Source organism: Peromyscus californicus, unplaced genomic scaffold (genome assembly GCF_007827085.1).
Source record: "Peromyscus californicus insignis strain IS unplaced genomic scaffold, ASM782708v3 Scaffold_5__1_contigs__length_169319896, whole genome shotgun sequence".
Lineage (NCBI taxonomy): Eukaryota > Metazoa > Chordata > Mammalia > Rodentia > Cricetidae > Peromyscus > Peromyscus californicus.
The window spans coordinates 20526655-20551864 of record NW_026294573.1 but is presented as its reverse complement, the minus strand read 5'-3'; the positions used below and the strand labels follow the sequence as shown (position 1 = coordinate 20551864).

The 25210-nt window shown below is 46.9% G+C and overlaps 2 protein-coding genes across 5 annotated transcripts in view; both read right to left on the bottom strand.

Annotated features, from left to right (window-relative positions):
* Nucleotides 1-590: 590 nt before the first annotated feature.
* Nucleotides 591-4950, bottom strand: Hmgn2 (high mobility group nucleosomal binding domain 2). Its single transcript, XM_052715754.1, has 6 exons — nt 3774-4950; nt 2931-2975; nt 2739-2768; nt 2392-2442; nt 1864-1959; nt 591-1437 (listed from the first exon to the last, which is right to left on the bottom strand). Exons 1-6 carry the CDS (start codon nt 3786-3788, stop codon nt 1402-1404), a joined length of 273 nt encoding a protein of 90 aa, XP_052571714.1. The 5' UTR covers nt 3789-4950; the 3' UTR covers nt 591-1401.
* A 123-nt stretch (nt 4951-5073) lies between these two features.
* Nucleotides 5074-25210, bottom strand: part of Dhdds (dehydrodolichyl diphosphate synthase subunit) — a 28644-nt gene continuing 8507 nt past the window's right edge. For 3 of the 4 annotated variants that reach the window (XM_052715753.1, XM_052715750.1, XM_052715751.1), the window contains 4 exons: nt 24724-24825; nt 17917-18031; nt 14199-14306; nt 5074-7261 (listed from right to left, as the gene is read on the bottom strand). In XM_052715753.1, coding sequence (XP_052571713.1) covers nt 7022-7261; nt 14199-14306; nt 17917-18031; nt 24724-24825 — 565 coding nt within the window. In that variant the 3' untranslated portion in view covers nt 5074-7021. The remainder of the gene's footprint in view (nt 7262-14198; nt 14307-17916; nt 18032-24723; nt 24826-25210) is intronic. The other variant, XM_052715752.1, reaches the window with a different exon arrangement.

The window sequence follows — 25210 nt, the reverse complement described above, 5'->3', positions numbered from 1 at the left end:
TTCAACACACTTAGCACCCACTGCCTCAGAACACCCATCCCGAAGCTTCAAGAGTTAAACTGTCAACTTGATCTTTTGACAAGAGGAAGAGAATAAGGCAATTTCTGTAGTCTCCCAACTTATTTCCCTCAAATATAAGCCACATGAATTCTGTGAAACAAGTTCAAATCGAAGCCACAAATCCATCAGGTCTGTATTTCTATACATTTCCACCAGCAAAAGTCTCTACTAACATTGTTGCAGGTGTTAGTAGTGGTAGACCATATTGATCTACATGGTCAAACACAGGAGCATTGCCCCAAGAGACAGTCAGCAGATTGTCTGTTAATGTTAATCAGCGGGGTGCCCCACTGTTGGTAACCAAACCTTTGACTTGCCGATCTTTGCTCATACTGTAAGGATCGCCAAACACTTCAAGAACCATTTCCCTGCACCCACTCTCCTCAGTCTACTTCTGGGACGCACACCCACCTCCACTCACAACTGTGTTTGGGAGACTGACTGGATCTAAGACCATTCAATCAATCCAAGAGAGCTGGAAGCCAGGTTCTCCAATGCTGGAAAAAGATCAGAGGCAGCATTCCAAGCCAAACTGTATCCAGCTTTATTAAAGATACTTTCCATAAACAATCATGGTTTTTCAGGCAGGACATGGGCAGACAGTCATTAACAGTATACAAGAACTTCCAAACTCCCTTCTTGTATAGACTACCAAAATCAGAAAGCCACTATAAAACCCGATGAGTCTTCATTCGATGCTTTGAAAAGGGGGAGAGCTTAGAGTGAGGGCTGACAGTTCACATTGAGGATGTTGTTTAACAACTTTTCACAAGCCGACCCTGACTTTCAGGAAACCAAACGAACACAGCAGAATTATCAATCTGAAGATCCACAATCTTTTATAAAAGGAACCGCTGCTCTTTTGAGGACACAATGATACCACTGCAAAGTCCAGATTGCCTGATAGACTGGCAAAACCAATTTTGGGGGTCAGGTTCCAACAGGTCTCTGGTTTGAAGGGAGTTAAGTCTATGTTGATGGTCCAGGGGAGGAGGACACAGAAATGAATTTAGAGTTTCCCACACAAGGCATTTTGTGCCATGGTGGCCCATATGTCAACACCAGGACGTCTCTCCTGAGAGCCAAGAGGAGTCTTTCAAAATTAGCAGGGAAAGATGTTTTCCAACATCAACCATCACCAATCCAGCTTGGGAGACATTTTGTTAGTGACACATGTTCCTTCCCCCCTCAAAACAATGAAGTGTTCTGTGTGCTAACAACATAGCTTAAAAAAAAAAAAAAAGTAAAACAAAATTCTGCATTTTTATAAAACTTGATAAAAAATAGTATTTCAAACTGTACAGTCACCAGAAGTACACAGTTATCAAAAATGCACACATTTCACTTGGCATCTCCAGCACCTTCAGCTTTTTGTGCCTAAAAGAAAAAGAGATAAAGTCAACACATAAATTAAAATTTATCTTTGCTTATAGTCTACACATGGTATCACTGTTTCATTGATAAAACCTGGGTTTTTGGGTCCTTAAAAACACCAAGACTGCACTTCGAGAATGGCACTCATCAACTTTACTCAATCACTCCCTCCACTGACCAACTAGGGAAGATCGGAAGCCCCAAGGTCACTTCCAGTTTTAAAATTTCACACTGCAGCGTGAGGGACACTTTGGGACAGGCCAACACAGCAGTGCCTTTTAGACTGTAATACAGTTTTAGAACTGAGGATTCAGACAGGAGGAAAGTCACACTTTAGCGGAGTGATCCAGATATAAGGGGTAATAAACAATTTTGTAATCAAGACTCATTTGACTGCATACCCAGTGGAGAGCAAGGCTGCAGCTGTACCTGGTCTGTTTTGGCGTCTCCGTTTTCTGCAGGATTATTCGCATCCTTCCCGGCATCGGCCTTCCCCTTCTTCCCCTTGGGGACCTTCTCTCCCTTCTAAAACCAAGGAAGGGCGGGCGGAGAGAACGGTTCTTCATTTTGCACACCAGGACATAACCTACCAAGTCCTGAAAGCAGGCTTGCCTATGAAGATACACCCCTCCACGAGGCTAAATTACAACTGACACTGCTCTGCATACACCGTCCTTTAAACGTAAGTTACAGAACACAATAGCTAAAAATACTCGTTAACAGTCAAGTGTAGTTTTCTGGAATTCGTGCCAAGGATACCAACATGACAAATATCAGGAATTCGTGCCAAGGATACCAACATGACAAATATCAGGAATAAGGCTATCAAAAGAACTTACAACATCCACTGATGGAGTCACCATTATGTTGAATTAGGTTAAGGTGGTGAAGGACAGTTCTCTTTCTGCGAAAATTACCAATCTAGTATTAGCGCCACAGTCTCTGAGTCCCGCTTACCTTTGCAGGGGCCTTTTTAGGCTTGGGCTCTGGCTTTGGAGGAGCAGGTTTCTTATTTTGGTAGGCAGAGGGGAAGAGGAAACTATTAGTACGATGGACCAAAAGAAACAAGCCCCAAACCACAGCTGGGAAAGCCCCTCTCTGGGACTGCCTTTCTTTTACAATCTAGAAGTGAGCTTCCGCTTTGGTCATAACCATCAGAACTCAAGACAACGGTAAACTCCAGATGTGCAACACCACAATTTACTCAAAACCAGCCACAAACTATAATTCAAAGAAACCAAAGGGACCCCCAAAATGTTTCCCAACCTCAGGGTAAGTAGGAAGAATTCAAAGTATTCACTTACAGCAGACAACCTTGCAGATCTTCTCTGTGGCTATTAAAATAAAAACAAAGTCAGAAAAATAAGCACGAGTTTCACACCGTTTTTTTTACACATTAAAGTGAACAAGCAATCAACTCTAGGGCAACTTCCAGACCAGGGGCTGTGGTCAAATAACAAATACTACCAAAGGAGCCCCGTGGCGTTAAGACTCACCTCGTCCTTCACCTTGGCTTTATCTCCTTTAGTATCCCCTTCAGCCTACAAAAAAATAAAAGACCGAAATTTGTAACCTCGGAAGTAAATCTGTCATCGAGAACTTAACAGAAAGTGACACCACGTTTCGAAGACGTATCCACTCAGTTTCTCCTAAAAGTAGCTTCAGTGGGGCTGGAGCCCAACTCAAGCCGGAGGCGCGCACGGAGGACCCCGCAGGTCCGCCGTGCAGCGCGGGAGATGCTGGAGCGGGGCCCGGGACCCGGCGCCCGGTGCCACCAGCCAGGCAGGAGCAACAGCTGCAGATTGTGCAAACAAACCCCTCCGGAGGCGGAGCCCGGCGCCGTTGCTATGGCAGCCGTCGAGGGCGGGAGCTCGGGGAACTCGTGGGCGGCGACGCGCGGCCCCTGCGCCGGGAACGTGGGCGGCCGGGGGCGGAGCCACGCCGCGGCCCCGCCCCTCGCGGCGTCGGTTTTTTGGCGGCAGAGCGCTCCCCCGCCCGCCCAGCCGAGCGCCGCCTTCCCGCCCTTTCGGGTTTGAATCGCCCGCTCGCTCGCTCGCCCGCCCGGAGGAGGAGGGGAGGGGGCCGCCGGTGGGGGAGGGGGCGCGGGCGGCCGCGAGGAGCGGGAGAAACAGCTGCCAACATGGCTCCTCCCGCCGCCGCCGCCGCCGCTCCTCCAATATGGCTTCTGGCGCCCGCGGGCAGCGCGCCGCGCAGGGTTCGCCCGCGGCCCGACTCGGGCTGGAACCCCGCGCCGCGCCCGCTCTGCCCGCCGAGTTCGGCGCTCGAGGCGAGCGGTGGCAGTGGCGGCGCCTGGGCGCCCGCGCGCTCGCGCCACGTACCTTTCTTTTGGGCATGGCGGCGGCGGCGGCGGGGGACGTCGGCGCTGGACGCGGGGATGCAGCGGTGCGCGGGTTTGGTCCGTCCGGGGGTCGTTCTCGCCGCTTCTTCACACTGCTCGGGCTCCGGGGGGTTTATAAAGTTTTTATAGCGCTGGGAGCCCCGGACCGGTTAGAACCGGATTTCACCTCCCGCCGCCGCTCATTGGCCCAGTCGGGGTCACGTGGGCGGGGTTTAAACTCACCTCCTCTGGAGTGAGGAGGGGGTGTAGGGGGAGGGGGAGCGAGACGGCGGCGCGCCTTGGGGGAGGGGGCGCGGTGAGGGAAGGCGCGCGTCGGAGGCAGTGGATGAGGGGCGGGCGAGGCGGCGGGCTCGGGGTTCCGCTCCCGCCCGAGCTGGCTTTTGCAAACTACCAAGTTCCTTCCACCTTATGCAACCCTGCTACCCACTTCTCCCGGCCGCGCGACAGCGGGCACAGCTCGGCCGCTTCCCTTCCTGCTCCCGCTGGGGCCCCCAAGAGGGGTTTGCGAGGCCTGCCCGCGCCGCCCAGCTCCATCGGCGGCGGGAGGCGCGCCGCTTCGGGCGCCGGCGGCAGCCCCGGGGGCCACGGGCTCCGGTGGGGTGAGCGCGAGGAGGCTGGCTTGGCGCAGTCGGACGTGCATCCTTCCGAGCTGCCACCTTGGGGAACCCCTCCGTGCGCCTCACCTGGAAAGCAGTCCCCTGGAGGTGGGGGCATGGGCTTGAAGTGGAGACTCTCCTCCACACAGGGGAGCCTTTCGGGTACGGCGGGGCAGGTAGGAGCTGTCCTTTCAGCACCTACTGCTCAATCGCCTCCCCAAACGCTAACCAGCCCCCCAACATCGGCTGGGTGGCTTCCTTAAGTCCCTGCACGTCCGGCCCCCTGGACCCGTCACAGAATGGTGGAGAAAAGCCGCCAACACGGTCTGCGAGCACTCCCCTCCCCCTAAGCCCTCTGGGTCTCGGATAAAGCTAGCCCAGCTGCCCCCACTCGACAGAGGCCACCAAACCTGGGCTTTGCAGATGCCACAGCTGGCGAAATCCCTCCCAGTACACTATCATGCCGGCTTGCTTTCGCTTGCGTGAGGAAAAAGCCGTTGAAGGAAAGCGCCGGAAGGTTAGGAAACAAGTAGACGAACAGGTGTGATGGCCAAGGGGCCCTTCCAGTGCACCCCAACCCAAAGCCCAGCGTTCTGGAGCTAGCCAAGCGCCCCGGAGGGAGGCTGCTAATCGCAGAAGCAAAGCAAGGCGTTCTCTCGTTAGTTACTAAACAAATCTTACATCTAAGAATTAAAAAAAATTTCTATTTGACACCCAGAACACAACCGGCTAAACATCTGCAACAGGGTGTTTGGCGCTTAAGTGCAAAACACACAAACAGGTCCCACCTTATTTTTTGAGGCAAGGGTTGAAGCTAATTTGCAAACCTCCAAATCAAGCATTCTGCAGCCTTTGCTTCTGGGCAGCAATGGATCTGCCTCTTCTTTCCACTCCCACAGTGCCTCCTGAGGCAGCCCCCGCCCGCACCCACTCCACCCTGTGCACCTTTCCCAGAATACAGGCCCCCAGGCTGGAAGATACCTTCCCCATTAATCACCTGTACTGTACTCCTTGCAAGAGAGTCAGCCAGGACGCCACAGCCATGCTTGCTGGGCAGATCCGTTTGCTGCCTCCAGCCTCTCATTCCCGCCTTAATTGTAGGGCTCTGCATTATAGCCACATAATTCATGCCTCCCTAATTAAAGCTGTCAACAGCCTCATTGTAAAGCTGGAAAATGTACAGCACCTGCTCTTGGGGAACTCTGTGCCAGGGACTGGTTTTGGGGAGTGCCAGGTGTATAGGGGGCCTTGCCAAAGGGTGCATTGATTGGCTTTCGGGTGCAGTGTCAGGCTTTCATACTTGATTCTGGCCGAAAGGTCACCAATGACAGGTATCTAGGCACAAAACTGGGGGTGGGGGTGGGGGTGGGGGGCAAGGCAAAGAAAGTTAGAAATCTCAGAGTACATTTAACGTGCCTTCTAACAACCCACCCCTTTCTGGGAGAGAGGTGCTGGGGAAAAGGTTTGCAGACAGAATGAGAAACCCAGAGTGGCATATGGTCAGAGTTCCTGGCTAGTATTTACTGCTCTGGAGGCATCTGAAGCAGAATAGCTCTGCAGACCTTTCTTCAAAGGTAGTTACCTCTCCTCAACCCTGTGGGGTGGCAGGGAATCTTGCCTCTTCCTGTAAGTCAGTGTGGGCCCTCACAGGCTCAGGGCCTGCAGTGAGCTCTGCCATGATGAGAGTAAACTGTCTCAGGACCCACATGGGGAGTCAGGTCAGAGAGCTGTGAGGAGGAGCCTTGAAGGTTGGGCGCAGGAATCAGTTTGAGTTGGCAAGGGAAGGAGACAGTCAATCAGGAAATGCTCAGTTCTGTTCAGTCTTGATGTGTTACAAGTTGGCCTGTGTTGGATTAGACTTTAGGACCTCTACAGGCCCTTCTGCTACCCTGTAGCCATGGAGGGGGTTGGGTCTCTCTGGGGAGTGGAGCCTGGCCCCATGCCCTGCAAGGGGGTGTAAAGCTTGTGTGGGCTGAGTCAACAATAGGTAATTGGATTGTAATCACCCGCCTGGCTTCCATGAGCCATTGGGGGCGCTGAGCCTTTCAGTGAGCAATCAGTACTGGTGGTGGGAGGGATGGAGATTCAATAGCAAATCCCAGGTGGAGAGCCAAGGGGAGGGGCAGCAGATGGGCAAATTTTCTTCCTGTCCTTCCCACCCCTTTCTTCCCTGCCCAGTGATGCTGGCTGCCTATCAGTTATTTACCAGTAGATTCAAATCTTTTGTAAAAGTCACGTGGGGGGCTTAGGCAGGATGGGTAAAGGCCTAGGTTTTGGGAAGACCTCTTCTGCATGTTGGAAGGATATGCTAGTGGAAAAAGAACATGCATCCAAAGACGGGGACAGGAAACACAGGCGATGAGTTAGGGTCCCCTGGTCTCCAGATTTCAGTGACTGGTCTTGGACTTAGTGTAAGCCTGGGAGACCCTCCCTCAAACTCAAGTGGGGGTCACTGTCACAGGTAACCCAAAGGTGTCTGTCTGCAGGTAGTAGGCCTTGCCTTTGGGGTTCCCTGAAAAGCAAAGGGAGCACAATTCATCAAAAACAGAAAGGTGCCTTTCACAAAGAAAAGAAAAGGAAGCTGGGGCCCAAGAGGCACAGGGCAGGGCAAAGTGGCCGTAGCCAGCCTCACTTAGGCAGATGCAGTGCCCAAAAGTGCCAGCCAGTCAGCCCGTTTAAGTTCCAAGGCCTTCAGGAAGCCTTGGACTCGCTCTTCCCGTTTGGCGGAGAGTTTGTGCAAGCGTGTCCGTCGGAGCTGGGCATCCCCACTGGCCTGGGGTCCCTCTCGAAGCAGCTGCTCGGTCACTGCAGCCTGGTCCCTCTCCAGCTGGTGTCTCTTCCGCTCCTCAGCATACATGTCTCGGGCCTTCTGCTAGACAAAAGTGGGGTTTGGGGTAGGGAGATAGTTTTAGGTGTGGGTGGAGATGGGATGGAGAAGGTGGGAAGAGGGTATGGAGTGGCCAAGTAGACAAGCTTCGGAGAGTTTCCACCCGTGTGGAAAGGCACCCCTGTTACACAGACAAGCCAGCAGAAGTCCATCTTGGCTTGTTTTATGTGGAAATATCTATATTTCTTAAATTCTCTCAAGCTTACACTTGGAAACAGGTCAACAGTCTGACTTCTGATTCTCTGTAGCTGCAGGAAGATCCTCCCCACCAGTTTTTGTTTTTTTTATTCATCTGTAAAGTGGGGGCTGTGCCTACCTTGAAGAGAGGTTTAAGGGATTAGGGGTAATAAATGCAAAACTCACTCTAACATGCTAGCAGGCAGAGAAACAGTGATTTATATGTTGTTGTCTACTGTCTGAGACGATATGCTCTGGGTCTTCTGACGGTTCCTGGGTCAGTGTGAGGTGCCGTTCTCCAGCTCCCTAGTCTGTTTTTGGGGTCCAGCTCTGGACTTGCCTCCTATAATGAGACAGGCTTGACCCTCTAAGCAAACAGCCCTCCTAAGAACGCTAAGAAGCAAACTCAACTCTTAAGCCACTTACTGCTGCCTAGACTGGGTATTAGTCTCCTCATGTCTGCTTTCTGTTGGAGAAGAATCCCTCCACGGCTCCAGAAGCAGCAGGGCCCCAGGAATCAATTCTGACAGCTGGTGGTGATCAGAGTCTCTGCAGTACCTCTGAGACCATGCATAGATATGCCTTCAGACAACAAACTCTTCAAGAGGGCAGAGATGACTTTCCTCTCTGGCACCTGGAGCACTCTGCTCCATATGAAGTGTTCACTCACTTGACCATATGATCACAAGAGGACAGGAAGCGTGCTTGTGGCAAAAGCGGGAACTCCCTTTAGAACAGAAGAGGCTGGCTTGTCTCATGGACTGTCCCTGCCAATCTATCTGGCCTACAGAGTCTTGGCAGCAGAGCTCCTCACGCCGAACCTGTCCTGTCCGAATCAATCTATAAGTAAATCCTCACTGCTATGTCTCCACTCTTTTTTCTACATGCTATGCTCACAAACACTTCATCCATTGTCTCACTGACCTTCAAAATAGAGCTGTGAGCAGACCAGGTGGTGGCATACGCCTTTGATCCCAGCACCTAAGAGGCAGAGGCAGGTGGATCTCTGTGTTCTAGGCTACCCTGGTTTACAAATAGCAACCAGGACAGCCAGAGCTACGTAACTGGGAGACCCTGTCTCAAAACACCAAACACAACCCCAAGAAACAAACAAACAAATTACTTGTGTGTGTGGGAACAGCTCAAGTTGGATCCCCAGAAACCAAAGGTAGCAGAATGTGCCTGTAACCCAGGCACTGGTAGGGAGAGAGGACATCCCTGAAACTTACTGGCCTTCTAGCCTAGCAGAATAAATGAACTTTACCTTTACAGAGATCCTGTCTCAAAACATAAAGGTGGGGGGCTGGCAAAATGCATCGGTAGGGAAAGGTGCTATTTCATCCTGGCAACGTGAATTCAATCCCTGGAACCCATGAAAAGGTGGAAGGAGATCTGGTTATGGTAGTCCACACTTTTAATCCCAGCATTCAGGAAGCAGAGGCAAGGCAGATCGCTGTTAAGTTTGAGGCTAGCATGGTCTACAGAGGGAGTGGCAGGGTAGCCCAACCTACATTGTGAGTTCCAAGCTGGCCAGAGGTACATAGTGAGACCCTGTCTCAAAAACAATAAAGAAAGTGGAAAGTGAAAACCAACTCCACAAAGTTGTCCTATGACCTCCACATACATACTGTGGGACACTGTGTGTCTACCCACATTACACTTAAACATATACACTAATAAATAAAATTAAAAAAAAAAAAGGATGAGAAAGATCAAGGAAAGACACCTGATGTACGCTTACATATACACACACAAATAAGTACATGTATCATATACATACACTAAGCACATTACACAAAAAAAAAGTAGCATGAATTTTCTCAGGTCAGAATGAATTTGCTTGAAGCCCTGAAATTTGAGAAATTCCTGTCCAAAAGACTCTTACTTTTCTAAGACTATATTTCTTCTTCTAAAAAAAAAAAGATTTATTTTTATTTTTCTAATTGAGTGTGTGTGTGTGTGTGAACATGAGTCATGAATATAGGTGCCCACAGAGACTAGAAACATTGGCTTTCCCTCGGAGCAGGAGTTACAGGTGGTCATGAGCCCTTGAGTGCTGGAAACTGCTCTTCCTTCGGAAGAGCAGGAAACCCACCGAACGGCTGAGTCATTGCTCCTGCCTTCCTTTCTTTTTCAGTAAACTTTTTATTTCTAAGAAAAACCATAAATCACTCATATCACATACAAGAAATTTTCTTTAAGAATAATCCTAGCCAGGTGGTGGTAGCACACGCTTTCAATCCCAGCATTCAGGAGCCAGAGGCAGGTGGATCTCTGTGAGTTCAAAGCCAGTGTGGTCTTGGTCTATAAAGTGAGTTTCAGCACAGCAAGGACTACACAGAGAAACCATGTCTCAAAACCCAAAAGCAATCCTGAGCAATTACACTTTTTATTTTATAGACCAGATATTGAAATTTGGTAATATAACAAAAATCTCTAGTCAAATGTTTACATTAGCTATTGAATATCTTTTTTTTTTTGAAGATTTGTTTATTTATTATGTATACAGTGTTCTGCCTGCATGTATCCCTGCAGGCCAGAAGAGGGCACCAGATCTCATTACAGATGGTTGTGAGACACCATGTGGTTGCTGGGAATTGAACTGAGGACCTCTGGAAGAGCAGCCAGTGCTCTTAACCTCTGAGCCATCCCTCCAGCCTGCTATTGAATATCTTACACAAAACTTTTCAATCAGTTAAAATAAACCCGCTATAAAATTAGTATAATTTAGTTTATTTTTGGTTTATAGCATAATTTTAAAAATTACGTATTTATTTAAAGACAGGGTCTTGCTATGTGTCCTGGTTGGCCTGAACCTTCTAATAGAACCAGACTGGGCTCAGAGCTGTGACGAGCCTCCTACCTCTGGTGCCTGTGCTGGGGCCACAGTCATGTGTCGCTAGGCCAGCTCCAAGGCTCGCTCTCCTTCTTAATTTTGTATATTAATTTTATGAGTACGGGGCTGGAGAGATGGCTCAGAGGTTAAGAGCACTGGCTGCTGTTCCAGAGGTCCTGAGTTCAATTCCCAGCAACCACATGGTGGCTCACAACCATCTATAATGAGATCTGGTGCCCTCTTCTGGCATACATGCAGACAGAACACTATATGTAAATAAATAAATAAATAAATTAAAAAAGAAATTTATGAGTACAAATGTTTGCCTGCATATATATGTATATGCACCTGTGTATGCCTGGAGAGGTCAGAAGTGGGCACTGAACTCCATCATATAGATGTCTGAAACTGAACCAGGATCTTCTACAAGAGAAATGAGTATTCCAGTATACTGTATATATAATATATATATAATATAGTATAGCCATCTCTCTAGCCACCTAAGGCTTTTTCTTCTTTCTTTTTTCTTTTTCTTCTTTTTTTTTTTTTTTTTTTTTTTTGGTTTTTGGAGATAGGGTTTCTCTGTGTAACAGCTCTGGATGTCCTGGAACTCACTTTGTAGACCACCAGGCTGGCCTTTAAATTCACAGAGATCCTCCTTTCTGTGTAGCCGTGGCTGTCCTAGAACTCTACAGACCAGGCTGGCCTTGAACTCAGATCCTCTGCCTTCCAGTGCTGGAATTAAAGGCGTGGACCACCATACCACACGCAGCTTAATTTTTTTATTTTATTTTATTTTATTTTTTTTTTGGTTTTTCGAGACAGGGTTTCTCTGTGTAGCTTTGCGCCTTTCCTGGAACTCACTTGGTAGCCCAGGCTGGCCTCAAACTCATAGAGATCCGCCTGGGTCTGCCTCCCAAGTGCTGGGATTAAAGGCGTGCGCCACCACCGCCCGGCCTAATTTTGTTATTTTTTAAAGAAACAAGTTCAGATAAGGAAGAAAGTTTTTTTGAAGACTTACTTATCCTATGTGTGTGCACCTTGTGTATGCCTGGTGCCCCCGGTGGTCTGAAGAGGGCACTGCATTCCCTGGAACTGGGGTTAAGGATGGTTGTGAGTCACTGTGTGGGTATTCTGCAACAAGTGCCCTAAACTTCCAAAGCATTTCTCCAGTCCATAAATTAAAAAAAAAAAAAAAAAAAAAAAAAAAACAAAAACGGAAAGGAAAGGGGGGATGGCTCAGTGGTTAAGAGGACATGCTGCTCTTCTTGAGTGTGGTTCCCAGCACTCACATGGCCGGCAACTCACAGTCACCGGTAACTCCAGCTCCCGAGGATGACAGCTCTGGCCTCTGTGGGTAGCTGCACTCATATGTATATAAGCCCCCCTCCCATTACTAAAACTAACAATAAATGAAAACAACAAAAAGCAGGTTTAGGGCTGGAGAAGCAGCTCAGCTGGTCCAATGCTTGCCTAGTTACATGAAGTCCTGGATTTACTCTCCAGCACCAAAGGGGTTTAGTCTCTCAGCTCTGCCTCTGGCCCCTTAAAGTCTATGTGATTTTTCTCTTTATCAAATGCCCTATTAGATTCTGTCCATCCCTAAGTCCTCTGCTTGTGTTACTTCTACCTGCCAAGCTTTGCATGACTAAGAGGCTTGCCTATGTGCCTGTGGCCTACATGCCTGTGGCATATTTCCCAGGCCTTCCCTTAGTATTCCCTCAGGTAGGCGCTGCCCTCTCTCACTGTGTTCTATCGTCACACCGGGTGTTCTACATTGCCCTACTACAGCTGAGAATTCCCTGCCCTGTTTGCTTGTTTACTGTCTATCCAACTGAAAATAGAAGACCCATGAGGGCAGAGGCCTTGTCTGGGGGTAACTGCTGGTCCTCCTGTGCCTGACAACATGCCTGATTCGGACTAGGGAGTCAGTAAACATTTAGGAAGCAGACAGAGCCTGTGACAACGCCTCTACAAACCATATACAAAGCCCCGAGAAAGCTGAGCTAATAAAAGGCTTTGGGCATTCCAATTAGAGGTCTACACACAAGACTATCAATGCCCCAAAGCTTCACACACCAGGCTCTCTGGGCTTCCTGCAGAGCCAATTTACTCTCACTTTACATACACAACTACTGTGCTTAATTACCTGCTTTCTTTGCCTCTAGTTGATTTAAAACAGTAAACAGGAAGGAAAGGGAAGAGGGGAATGCTGTCGAAATCAGCCACGGACACAGCAGGAGACAGAAGAGGAAGGACTTAGAAAAGTGCACAAGAAGTCTCAAAACCGGGTATGTGGGGCCACCTGGCTTCACATCAACAGTCCTGCTCTCCAAAGGCATCACTGGACAATGAAGTGCTTGAGAGGGGAGTTACCACGATCACCATCATTAGAAAGTGATTATTCTAATCATCATCACCATTAGCAACTGCTAGGTACAGTGTAGGTGTCAATGAATTACAAGACCTACTTCAGAATGTTTTTCAGCAAGAATGTTTTCGTTTCAGAGGGAGCTTCAGTCAGGTGGGAAAATCCTGATTGGCAGCTAGTTTTCTTTGCGCTTGTTTTAGTCGCCTTATTCAAATCACTTTGAGACTCAATGATAAAACTCTCATAATTCAAGTGACTAATACCAGGAGTTCAGAACGGGGTTCCTGGACAGGTTTCAGGGATTCTGTGAACCCCAAAAGTAATCTATGTAGCTGAATATAAGTACAATCCTATGGAAAGTAGACCTGGTTTTCATTGGACATGTTCTATGGTTTTCATTAGTTTCCCAAAAAGGGTCTTAAGACCAACAAGCCTGCTGGCTTACATCATTCCTTCTTCCTGGCCATTATTTCTCCAGACTTAAGAAACAGCTGATTTCAAAATTCAAGTTCCTGGCTCTGTGGCCTTGGCACAGTTTGTCTCTCTGTCCCTGTTTTCCTATCGCAAAAATGAGGACCCGCAGTCTGTTATATTTAGGGAAGGTTAAACGGATAACTACAGGAGGACCCGCAGAGCCCCTCGATGTCAGCGGCCCCGCCCACATTAGCAGTGGTAATCCCCTACAGAGGCAGCAGGAAGACAATGCTGCTCATGAGTTCTGCAGACTTCTACTGTCACACATTTACTAATGGCCTTGAGAAATCCTCCTGCCTCAGCATCCCACTAGTAGTACAGGTGGGTGTCAGCAGTTATGACTTTATCTAGGCTAACATCTTCAGGAAATAATGGACAATCTGAGAAGCTTTCTCCTGTCTCTTTAGGACACCTTATTCTTATATCACATTGGTTCCTAAACAATGTTTCGTTTTCTTTTCCTTTTTTTTGAGACCAGGCCCTGGCTGGCCTGAAATTTGATATGTAGACCAGGCTAGCCATGAATTCAGAGATCTACCTGTCCCTGCCTCCCGAGTACTGGGGTTAAAAGCCTATAGTACCATGTCCCATCATTTTTCCTCTATTTACTCATTTGTATACGAGAGACTAAGAAGATCTACCTGACTGAGTTCTTGGGAGCAGTAAGAAGTGAGGTGCTGCATGTGAACTATTCAGCGTCTGCCACACAATAAATGATCAGTGGGTGGTAGGTATTATGGTTATAATGACCATCATTAGGTTTGTCAAGAAATGTTTGGTGGGCTGGAAAGATGGCTCAGTGGGTAAAGGCACTTGTCACCAACCCTGACAATTCGAGTTCAATCCTTGAGACCCACATGACGGAGAGAACAACTTCCAAAGGCTGTCCTCTACATATACACTATGACACATACATGCATTAATTATGGCATGTCTATGCACACAAACACATATACAAATAAATAAATGTAATAAAGATTTTTTTTTAAGTACACAGCAAGGTATAGCACAAGGTAGGTCTGTCAGTGCCAACCTCTTCCCATCCTCTCCTGCCCAGCTCGTACCTGAAGTGCACTATGGTTCATCTGAAACTGCAGGATTGCCTCACAGAGGTTCCAAAATGTATATTCTGGCCACAGAACAGGCTGGAACACCAGGCAGGAATGGGAGGTCTGGTAAAAATAAGGAAGAGAGAATGAGTTAGTCACACCCATGGAGCTTCACTGCTGGTCAGTCCTCCAATGGGGGGGGGGGGGGCAAGCTGAGGGGAAAGGCCTAGAAAAACAAGACGGCACAGGTTTCCAGAGCTCGGGATGTTTCTGCAGCCAGCCCATTTCCCTCATTGTTAGAAGACAGAGCACGGGGCAATTAGATCACCTGCCTGCGGCAAAGCAGGGCTAGACTAGATAAATGTTTACACCAGTCTTTTCCCTGTTTTTCTTTTTTATTTGAGAGACAGTCTCACTGTGTAGCAATGGCTGGAAAGGAATTCATTATGTAGAATTCAGGCTGTCCTGAAATTCACATTTATCTGCCTGCCTCCAGATCTAGGATCCTAGCTACCACACCCAGCTCCACCACACCTCTAAAGCCAATTTTAGGACTATGAAATAACATCTGGATTATGTTATTGGCTCTAGGAGGTCATCTGAGATGCACACAGTCCGATAAAGTCAGCCAGAACAAATGGTAGCTGCTCTTGTTATTTTAAGTAGCAACAGTATGACATTAGGTTTCAGCCCATGGGTTCTGGAGTCAAGCTGCCTGGGTCTATCATTACCATTGAACTGGCTGAGTTATTTAACCTCTCTGGGCCTCAGCCTCCTCAAGTCTAAAGTAGAAAATACTGAGAGTCTGGTTTTATTAACAATGAAGATTAAATGTATGAAGGAAAGTACAGAACAGCATGGACATGAACTATCATTACTACCACTGAGCTACCCCCGAGCCCCAAGTAGTCCTGAAAGCCAAGGCTTACCGTCTGCTGCATTAAACAACCAAATGCCTCACATGGGATAACTTGTTTGCTATTCTAGACCAATGTCACCTTCCCCACAGCTGTTACCAAGATACCAAGTATTTTCTCTGGGACAGATGGAAGTACCCCCACAACAGGGTTTCTCTGTGTAGCCTTGGCTGTCCTGGAACTCACTCTGTAGACCAGGCTAGACTCAAACTCATAGAGATCTGCCTGACTCTGCCTCCTGAGTGCTGGGATTAAAGGTGTCCTCTGCCACCACCTGACTGAGAAAGTGCTTTTTGTTTTGTTTTTAAATTGTGAGAAAGTCTCACTCTGAAGCCTGGCTGGCCTGGAATTTGCTGTATAGAGCAGACTGGCCTCAAGCTTCTTCTTCCCAAGGCTGTATGACTTGCTGAGAGTCTGGACTCGCCCAGCAGTTTCCCATTTACAGAGAGTAGGAGTGAGGTCTGAGTTGGTCACTGCAACACGTCCAGCACAAGGAGGAACTCAAGCGTTTTTTTCTGAGGAAACTGTGGTGACATACTGTGTACCCTAATAAACTTTGCCTGAAGATCAAAGACCAGAACAAGCCACTAGATTAAACATAGAGGCCAGGCAGTGGTGGCACACACCTTTAATCCTAGTACTCAGGAGGCAGAGATCCATCTGGATCTCTGTGAGTTCAAAGCCATACTGGACTACATGAGATTGATTCAGTCTAGGAAAGAAACAGGGCCAGGCAGTGGTGGCACACACCTTGAATCCCAGTACTGGGAAGCACACACACCTTTAATCCCAGGAAGTGATGGCTGGGCGGAGAAAGGTATATAAGGCGTGAGGAGACAGGAACTAAAGGGGTGTTTTTTTGACAGAAGCATTCCATTCAGCTAGAGGTTTTTTCAGCCGGAGGCTTTTGGGTGAGGACTCAGAGGATTTCAGTCAGAGGATTCGTGAGCTGGAGAGGTGAGACATGGCAGTGGCTTGTTCCTTTGTCTCTCTGATCTTTCAGCATTTATCCCTATATCCGGCTCTGAGTTTTTTATTGAAGACCTTTTTAATATTCGTGTTAGAGCAAACAGTCAGCTTCTGTGGATGACTCTCCTCTGCTAAGTCTCCTTTTTAAAGGCATGGGATTCCTTCCCCTGTACGGTGACCCTTTGGTCCTTTACCAGTATGTTTCTCTGTCTTTCTCTTTCTTCTCACCTTTCTAATTCTTTTCCTCTCTCCTCCTTTTCTGTCTTCCCCAAAAAGTTCCAGGGATCAAACCAGGGCATTGAGCATGCTCAGCAAGCAGGGTAACATTGAGCTACACATCCAGCCCCACAACTGTGGTTTCTTAAATCTCAGCTCAATGTAAACTTTAAAAATGTGATCTGAGTGCCGGGCGGTGGTGGCGCACGCCTTTAATCCCAGCACTCGGGAGGCAGAGCCAGGCGGATCTCTGTGAGTTCGAGGCCAGCCTGGACTACCAAGTGAGTTCCAGGAAAGGCGCAAAGCTACACAGAGAAACCCTGTCTCGAAAAACCAAAAAAAAAGAAAGTGTTTAAAAAAAAAAATTTAAAAAAAAAAAAAAAAAAAAAATGTGATCTGAGCAGCAGAATAGCCACAGAATCATTAAATATACACTGTATTTCCTTGAAGATACACAAAGACTAAAGAAAAGCATTCTCAGTAGCTAGCTGTTAGTTCCCTGGGCTCTTTCTCTGGGACTGGGGCTTGCAGATCAAGCAAGCCTGGCTGGCTGGCCAGAGCTCCAGAGATCCTCCTGTTGGCACTTTGTGAGCATTGGGATTTGGAGTGTGCACCATCACAGCAGGCTTTTTATATGGGTGCCAGGCTCAAATTCAGCTTGTCATGCTTATGCACCAAGCCTTACCAAATGCACTATCTTCTTAGCCCCTCACTTTTAAGACCGATCCATTAAAATTCCTGGACTTTGACACATGAGATATTTCCAAATTGAGTCTCCCTTAACCTTTCCTTTTTTTTGGTTTTTTGACTCTGTGTAGTCCTGGCTGTCCTGAAACTCCCTCTATAAACCAGGCTGGCCCCAAATTCAGAGATCCACCTGCCTCTGCCTTCCTAGTGGTGGGATTAAAGGTGTGTGCCATAATGCAGAGTTGTTTTTTGTTGTTGTTGTTTTTTCCGAGACAGGGTTTCCCTGTGTAGCTTTGGTGCCTTTCCTGGAACTCACTCTGTAGTCCAGGCTGGCCTCGAACTTACAGAGATCCGCCTGGCTCTGGCTCCCAAGTGCTGGGATTAAAGGCGTGCGCCACCACCGCCCGGCTAATGCAGAGATTTTTCAACAATCAATAGTCCTAATTGAATGTGAACTTTTAGGGACTCCCTATGCTGGGATAACTGAGCAAAAAGGCACCAGTAAGCCTGAGAGTTTGGATACAAGCTAAGTCTCTCATGAAATACGCCTGCAGAGATGTAGCCCATGTTCTAAAGAGCACACTACTAACAGAAGGTAAGGTTCTTGGTGCTAGAATGACTGCCAGGTTAACCAAGATTTCAAGGGCCCATTCTCTGAAAAGGGGCATTTAGGCAGTTTTCATTAGGGTAGGATGCTTTGCTTTCCCTTAGGACGAAAGCCCTGTACTTCAGATCGCAAGAACCACATTATACACGCAGGGTCAGGTGAGGAACGAAAAGTAAATGTTAGCAGGTACAGCAGCCTACAGGTATTGCTCTGATGTTAGCCCTCGCTCCTGTTCATGCAATGGTGCAGAATGGGAATGAGTCACTCTCATTCAGGGTTTGGGTACAGTTCTACAATTCAGCCCAACCCCAAAATAACATGCTCCAAAACGACCTACCTGCCAGAGCAAGAAGTCACTGAGCCGAACTTCTCCCGAGGTCCGTATCAAGATGTCAGGAGGAGGAGAGTGGTTGCTATAGAGGCACTTATCGAGCAGGGACTCAGAGACATCACTAAGGCCATCGGGAAACAGAAGCACACATCTCTTTGTAGTACCCTCTTGGTGAACTTCCATGCGCAGCTTCCCAGTTCATAGGCCATTATCAAACACATTTGCCAGTGGATTACCAACCCCAAGAATGACTTTAAATCTGCACAACCACATACAATACTTTTTTGGGGGGTGGGAACATTACTAGGGTTGAACCTAGGGCCTTGGTACAGGCCTGGCAAGTACTCTAACACTATATCATCCTAAGCCCTACGGAGGGTATTCATAACCCAGTTTTATAGCTACAGAGATGAAGAGTTTGCCCAAACACATTTCCCTCTAGGCCTAAACCAGACGTGTCCACTGTGCTGTTGCTATTCATTTGAAGTGTTGCTTTTAAAAGGCACCCGATGACCTAGCAATGTGAAGAAACAGAAAATTTAGGGCCAGGAGGTGGTGGCACATGCCTTTACCAGAGCTCAGGGGGCAGAGGTAGGTGGATCTCTGTGAGTTCAAGGCCGCCTGGTCTACAAATCGAGTTCCAAGAAAGGTGCCAAAACTACACAGAGAAAGCCTGTCTCAAAAAACCAAAAAAAAGAAAAAGAAAATTGAGGGATGGAGATATGGTTTAGTGGTAGTGTACCTGCCTCAAATGCATAAAACTCTGAGTTTAATCCCCAGTACTACTAAAACAACCCTGAAAACAACAAGGTAAGTCTGAATACACTGATTAGGAAAGACTTTCTAAGACCCAATGTTACATGAAAAAAGCAAATTCAGCAAACATATTGTGAAAAACATACACAAGTCTATTGTTACACATTATAAATGTGAAAGGAATACGGGAATATGATAATCACTATACTATGGAAACCTATTATATACGTGTGTGTGTGTGTGTGTGTGTGTGTGTGTGTGTGTGCGCACGCACGTGCGCAAAAAGAATGACATCAGGAAAGCCTCACATCTTAGTAACAGTGAGTTGGTTAAGAAGGAAGAAAAGACTTTTCTCTACTTATTGATTTACGCTGGAGATTGAACTCCAGGCCCTACACATGCAAAGCACACACAACATACCACTGAGTATACCTCTTAACTCACAGGATTGAAAAAAGGAACAGGGGCTGGCAAAATGGCTCAGTAGGTAAAGGTGTTTGGCATACTGGAGTCAGGCAACCTGAAATTCATTCCTAAAGCCCATGTAAAGGTGGAAAGAGAGCACCAACTCCATAAGGTGTCATTTCACATCCACACGCGAATCATGACTTACCCGCTCCCCATCAGAACAAAACAAAAAAATGAAACAGGAAAATGATGACTTCTCCTACGCTGGATAAGAGATACACTCCCAAGGAGACAGACCCTCAGAAACAGAACTGATGGGGACTGGTGGTGGCAGCATATTCTGAAGTAAAACTTTCCCACTGGCAGGAAGAGGATGCTGCCCCAGCTGCTGCTGGTTCCAGGGACTGTTTACCCATCCTAACAAGCACATATGGACAGGACTGGGACGCTCCAGTGTAAGATTTGCAGCTTGAGAAGGGGAAAAAAGACAAATTTTCCTGGGAGAACATGCTTTCGGTCACAGGGTCAAGAAAGCAGAACAGGGGCTGGAGAGATGGGTCAGGGGTTAAGAGCACTGACTGCTCTCGCAGAGGACCCAGGTTCAATTCCCAGCACCCACATGGTGGCTCAATGCATACGGCCTCTGCACATATATGGTGCACAAACACACACATAGGTAAAACATCCATACACGTAAGATAAAAATAAAGGAAAAAACATAAAAACGAAAGAATGAAAGCAGAAATATCTGAGATGAGTATTCAAAACGAGAATCTAAGCTACATGAAGTAGCACATGGCTATAATTCTAGTTTGGAGGCTGAGGGAAGAGGATCAGGAATTTGAGGCCTGGGGTACATAGGGAGGTTCTATCTCAAAAAAAAAAAAAATCACAAAATGAGGTTTAAAAACATACTCATTGCCGGGCAGCAGTGGTGCACACCTTTAATCCCAGCACTTGAGAGGCAGAGTCAGGAGGATCTCTGTGAGTTCTCTGTGTGGTCTATAGAGTGAGATCCAGGACAGGCACCAAAACTACAGTGAAACTCTATCTCGAAAAAAAACCACAAACAAAAACAAAAACAAAAAACCTTATTAACTAGGTGCTTTGCACATGTTTATTTTTCAGTCACCTTTTTGAAAGCACAGAGGAAAATGTATTTTCTGTATAATCACTGAGCAAACAATATTTGCTTATGACGGGGCAATAAGAAAGGTCCGGACAGCCTGGTCGAGAGAGTGAGATCCAAGACAGGCTCTAAAGCTACACAGAGAAACCCTGTCTGAAAAAAAAAAAAAAAAGGAAAGAAAAAAAAAAAAGAAGGGTCCTGGGCTGGGTGGTAGTGGCACACACCTTTAATCCCAGCACTCAGGACGCAGAGGCAGGCTGATCTCTGTGAGTTCGAGGCCAGCCTGGTCTACAAAGCGAGATCCAGGACAGCCAGGACTGTTTCACAGGGTTAGGAAGACAGCTCAGTAATGAAAGTGCTTGCTGATGGCTGGAGACTGGCTCTCCAGAAGCCTGTAAAACCCAGATGCAGAGCCGGGCGGTGGTGGCGCACGCCTTTAATCCCAGCACTCGGGAGGCAGAGCCAGGCGGATCTCTGTGAGTTCGAGGCCAGTCTGGGCTACCAAGTGAGTTCCAGGAAAGGCGCAAAGCTATACAGAGAAGCCCTGTCTCGAAAAACCAAAAAAAAAAAAAAAAAAAAAAAACCAAACAAACCAGATGCAGTAAGTCAAGTGTCTGTATGGGGAGAAGCAGACAGAGCAGAACCTCCACAAGTTTGAGGGCCAGCTAGAGAGGCTTACACTGCAGCAGAGACTGGGTCTCAAATAAGGTGGAAAGGTGAGGATCCACACCAGGAGGCTATCCTCTGACCTTTACGCATGCCCTGTGGCATGCATAAAACTGTACCTCCACACAAAAATTAAACAAATAAATAAATGAATGTAAAAATAATATGTACATTATAGAGTCTGGGGAGTAAAAGTGTCTGAGAGCTGAGTATGGTAGTAATGCCTATAACTGCAGCATTCAGTAGGCTGAAGTAGGAGGATCAAGAAATTGAGGTCAGTGCTCTCTTAAGAGGGCATATATAAAACTGGAACAATGCCGGGTGGTGTCGATCGCCTTTAGTCCCAGCACTCGGGAGGCAGAGACAAGTGGATCTCTGTGAGTTCGAGGCCAGCCTGGTCTATAGAGTGAGTTCTAGGACAGCCAAGGCTACACAGAGAAACCCTGTCTTGAACAAAATAATAATGATAACAATAACAATAATAATAATTAATTAATTAATTTTTAAAAACCTGGAATACAGAAAATTTGAATGGCCCTTGTGCTTACTCAGTAAATGGTCATAATTATTATTTATCACACAGGACGGAGGACCCCAGGAGGCCAAGCAGCCTATTCAAAGTAACTCCTTGACAGTTTATTGATCACCCTTAAGAGCCAACTTTATTCCTTATTCCCTAACTCCAGGCTCACAAACAACCTGTTAATTTGTTTTTTTTGTTTTGTTTTGTTTTTGTTTTTGTTTTGAGATAGGGTTTCTCTGTGGAGCCCTGGCTGTCCTGGAACTCACTCTGTAGACTAAGCTGGTCTCTAATTCACAGAGCTCTGCCTCCCTCTGCCTGCTAGGATTAAAGGCGTGCGCCACTACCAGCTACAACCTGTGAAGAGGTGCTGAGCTGAGACATCAGCCTCTTGACCCTGGAGATTCTATCTACCCTGTCAACCCAAAAGCCCCCCAGAGGCAGATTACAAAAGCATGGAGTCAGGAAGACAGTCAGGAAAGCCTCCCGCGAGTGAGCAAGGTGTAAGTCAGTGGGTTCTGAAGCATAGCGTAAGGGTAAAGCACGCAATAGCAGGAGTCAGATCAGTTCCTAGGAGCAAATATATATTAAGTCTGCTTGCTAAATTAGAGTATTCTTTCTAGCATAAATATTTTCCACTATTACTTCAATTATTATTTTATATATAAGACTACTCAAAACATGAATCATAAAGCATAATATAATGAACAACTATGAAATTACCCCAAAGCTAATTACCAATAACTTGCATCTACATCTACATGTTCTCATGTTTTCTCTGTCTCTCCCTTTCTCTCTCTGAGGAAGTGCTAGAAATTGAACCCAGGCCTTGCACCTACTAGGCTCGAACACATCCCCACTCCTGTGTGTTCCCCTTCTGCCTTAACAGCTTGACTGCCTCCATCCACGTAACCAGTGTCCTAATTTCCCTCAACAGCCAATTTATAATCTACAACTTAATTTACCCTTCTAGAGCATTAGCACCATCATGCCAACATGTGCCAACCTCCTTCTCAATCTGTACCAGCAAATCCCCTTTTGTGCTCTGTAACACCGTAAGTGCCAATCAGCCCTACAGGCTCATAAAGAGTTTCTCAGAACTCCACCCTTGGCCTTCTACTCACAGGAGACTCTCTTTAGCTCCCTCCTGCCCCTCCTCAATCCATCACCCTACATGACCTTCCTGCTGGAGTACCTGTGGTTGCTCCTGACCCCCCTGGACCACTGATCCAACATCTCTGTTCTATGACAACCCAGAACCAAACTATTGGTTCTGTTCCTTAAATGGGATCCTGCCTAGGGTTCCCTAGCACAGTGGAGGACACCAATGTCCACTTTTAAAATCCAGGGGTCAAACATCCTGGATAACATATCCTTTCTCCAGAATCAGTCCGTTGAGTTCTCCTAAATCTTCCTCTCTGCAGCTCAGTGCAGGGAGTTTTATCCATTCGAGCACCACTACACTCCAGGCTCCTTCCAATGGCACCCTACTATTCAGGAGTTGCTATAACCAAGGCTCACCTCACAGTCCCACCTTGTCCCCTAGCTACTGCTGCTTCTTCTCTCTTAGGTCACTTTTCCAGGAGGAAGGCCTTCTCTGCCAAGTCTTTCCTTTTATCAAAATCCTCACAGAACCATGCACAATGCCTTTAGGACACATATCACCACTATGTTCGTTAATTTGTGTCTGGATTAATGTCTGTATCCTTACCAGAGCTCCAAAAATAGAGAAAAAAAGTAGATCTTCACATTCTCACCAATGAATCTCCTGATATAGAGTACCTACAGCTGGTACTAGAAAATGAATAACTAAAAGGCTGAGCCAGGCATAGTGGCATACATCCTTAATCCTGACATGTGGGAGACAGAAGCAGGCAGACCTGGTGAGTCCAAGGTCTAAATAGCAAGTTCCAACCAACCAGGGCTACATAGTGACACCCTGAATCAAAACATGAAGAAAGAAAACAGTACTTTCTGGGGCTGGAGAGATGACTCAGTGGTTAAGAATGACTGCTACTCTGCCAGAGGACTGAGTTCAGTTTCTAGCATCCACTGGCAGCTCCAGCTACAGGGGATCTGATACCCTCTTCTGGCCTCTGAGGTCACCTGCATTCATGTGTACATTCCCCCCCACCCACCCACCCACCCACAGACACACATACACACACACACACACACACACACACACACACACACACACACACACATACACGCGCACACACACACACACACACACACACACACACACGCATACATACATTAAAAAAAAAATCTTAAAAAACAAAACAGTACTTTCTGGGTGAGCATTAGTCATTTTTTTAAAAAGGGGCAAACTGTCTTCTTCTTTGTTCACTTCCTCTTCTGTGGTGCCGGAGATCAAACCCTAGGTGGGACACCTACTAAGCAAGTGCTCCACAACTGAGCTACAGCCTCACTGTAACGTCTTGATAATTTTGTTGTTGTTTTGAGATACGAGTCTCACTATGTTGCCTAGGCTGATCCCAAACTTGCAAGCGCTCTAAGTAGTGAGATTACAGTTTTGGGCCACCATGACCAGCCCAATTTCATGATTTTTAGTTTCTAGCCAATCATATTACACCAGAAAAAGAAATCAGAAAATTCCCTGCATCCCAAGAGCTCATACATAAAGATGAGAGAGTCAAGGATTCTGGAATTGGTGTCTGACCTTGGATATGCAACTCTCGGTTTCCACATCTATAAAATGAAAAGACTTGACTGTCTCACATGAGGTCAACAGTAAACAGGGATATAAAATATTGCCTCAATTATTTCTGCTACCATTATTTTGCTATTGCTATTATTAGTTTACTAACATTATTAAAGATTATATTAGTAAAAACATTAGAAGGGCCAAATAGACAGATGGCTTCAAAAATTCCTCTATTCTTCCAAGCTTTAATAATTAGGATTCCACTGGTAATGGATTAAAATTTTCCCTTCCTTTCTTCCCTCCCTTCCCCCTCCACCCATTCCTCACAATACCTTCATCCTATGCTATGAAATTGTAATAGGAGAAACCTAACAGTCTCCTCCACAACAAAGCATAAAAAGAATGACTGGATAAGTGTTAACAAGGGACAGGAGGGCATCTTACTGGACAGAATGGCCTCGGCAGCTGTCCTGCTGTTTCTCCGTGGTTTGCTGGTGTGTGGTATACTCAGATGCATCTAATGTCTGTTTAGGGAACATCTCCTAAATCTTCCCATGTACGCCTCTGATGTGAGCTCTGGCCAAGTACATGGCTCAGAAAAGGTTTTAACATAATGCACCCCATCTTTCCTATCAGCTACCAGGAAAGACACCCCCCAGATACCTGGGTTCCAGTAGTCCTTGCTCCACTCCCCAGGCCATCTCTCTCACGGCGTTGGTGATCTCATGACGGGATGTGTATGCAAAGCACACATTGAGGAAACACCTGAGGATGGCAGAGCAGAATAATTCACCAAGCAAGGCCAGAGTCCGGTGGTCGGAGTCTGATTGTGGAGCAGCCACTCCCTGGCAGGACACAGGCACTTTAAGTTTGCAGCACACTTTTGAAGGGTGAGACTGTGGGTGGTTTTATGATTTCTAAGAGTTCTTGGAATAAGCATGTTCTTCACTTAATTAGATCAAAACTAAATGATCTCTGATTGCCCTCCAGACCCTCCCCCTCTACTGACAACCAGCTCAGAGGACAGAACTCCACTGTGATATTAGCACAAGCATAGGAGACCGAATATAAAATAAACCACTGCCAAACAGTAGTATTTCAAAGCCACAAACAATGTTGTGTGGATTACTGTACTCTCTCCTCTAAATCT

Excerpts from the sequence above, each read along its gene's own strand:
- Hmgn2 (XM_052715754.1), bottom strand. Across the intron at positions 2,769-2,930 it reads AAGCCAAGGTGAAGGACGAG|CCACAGAGAAGATCTGCAAG; the intron begins GTGAGTCTTAAC and ends TTATTTTAATAG. Across the intron at positions 2,443-2,738 it reads GATCTGCAAGGTTGTCTGCT|AAACCTGCTCCTCCAAAGCC; the intron begins GTAAGTGAATAC and ends TACCAAAATAAG.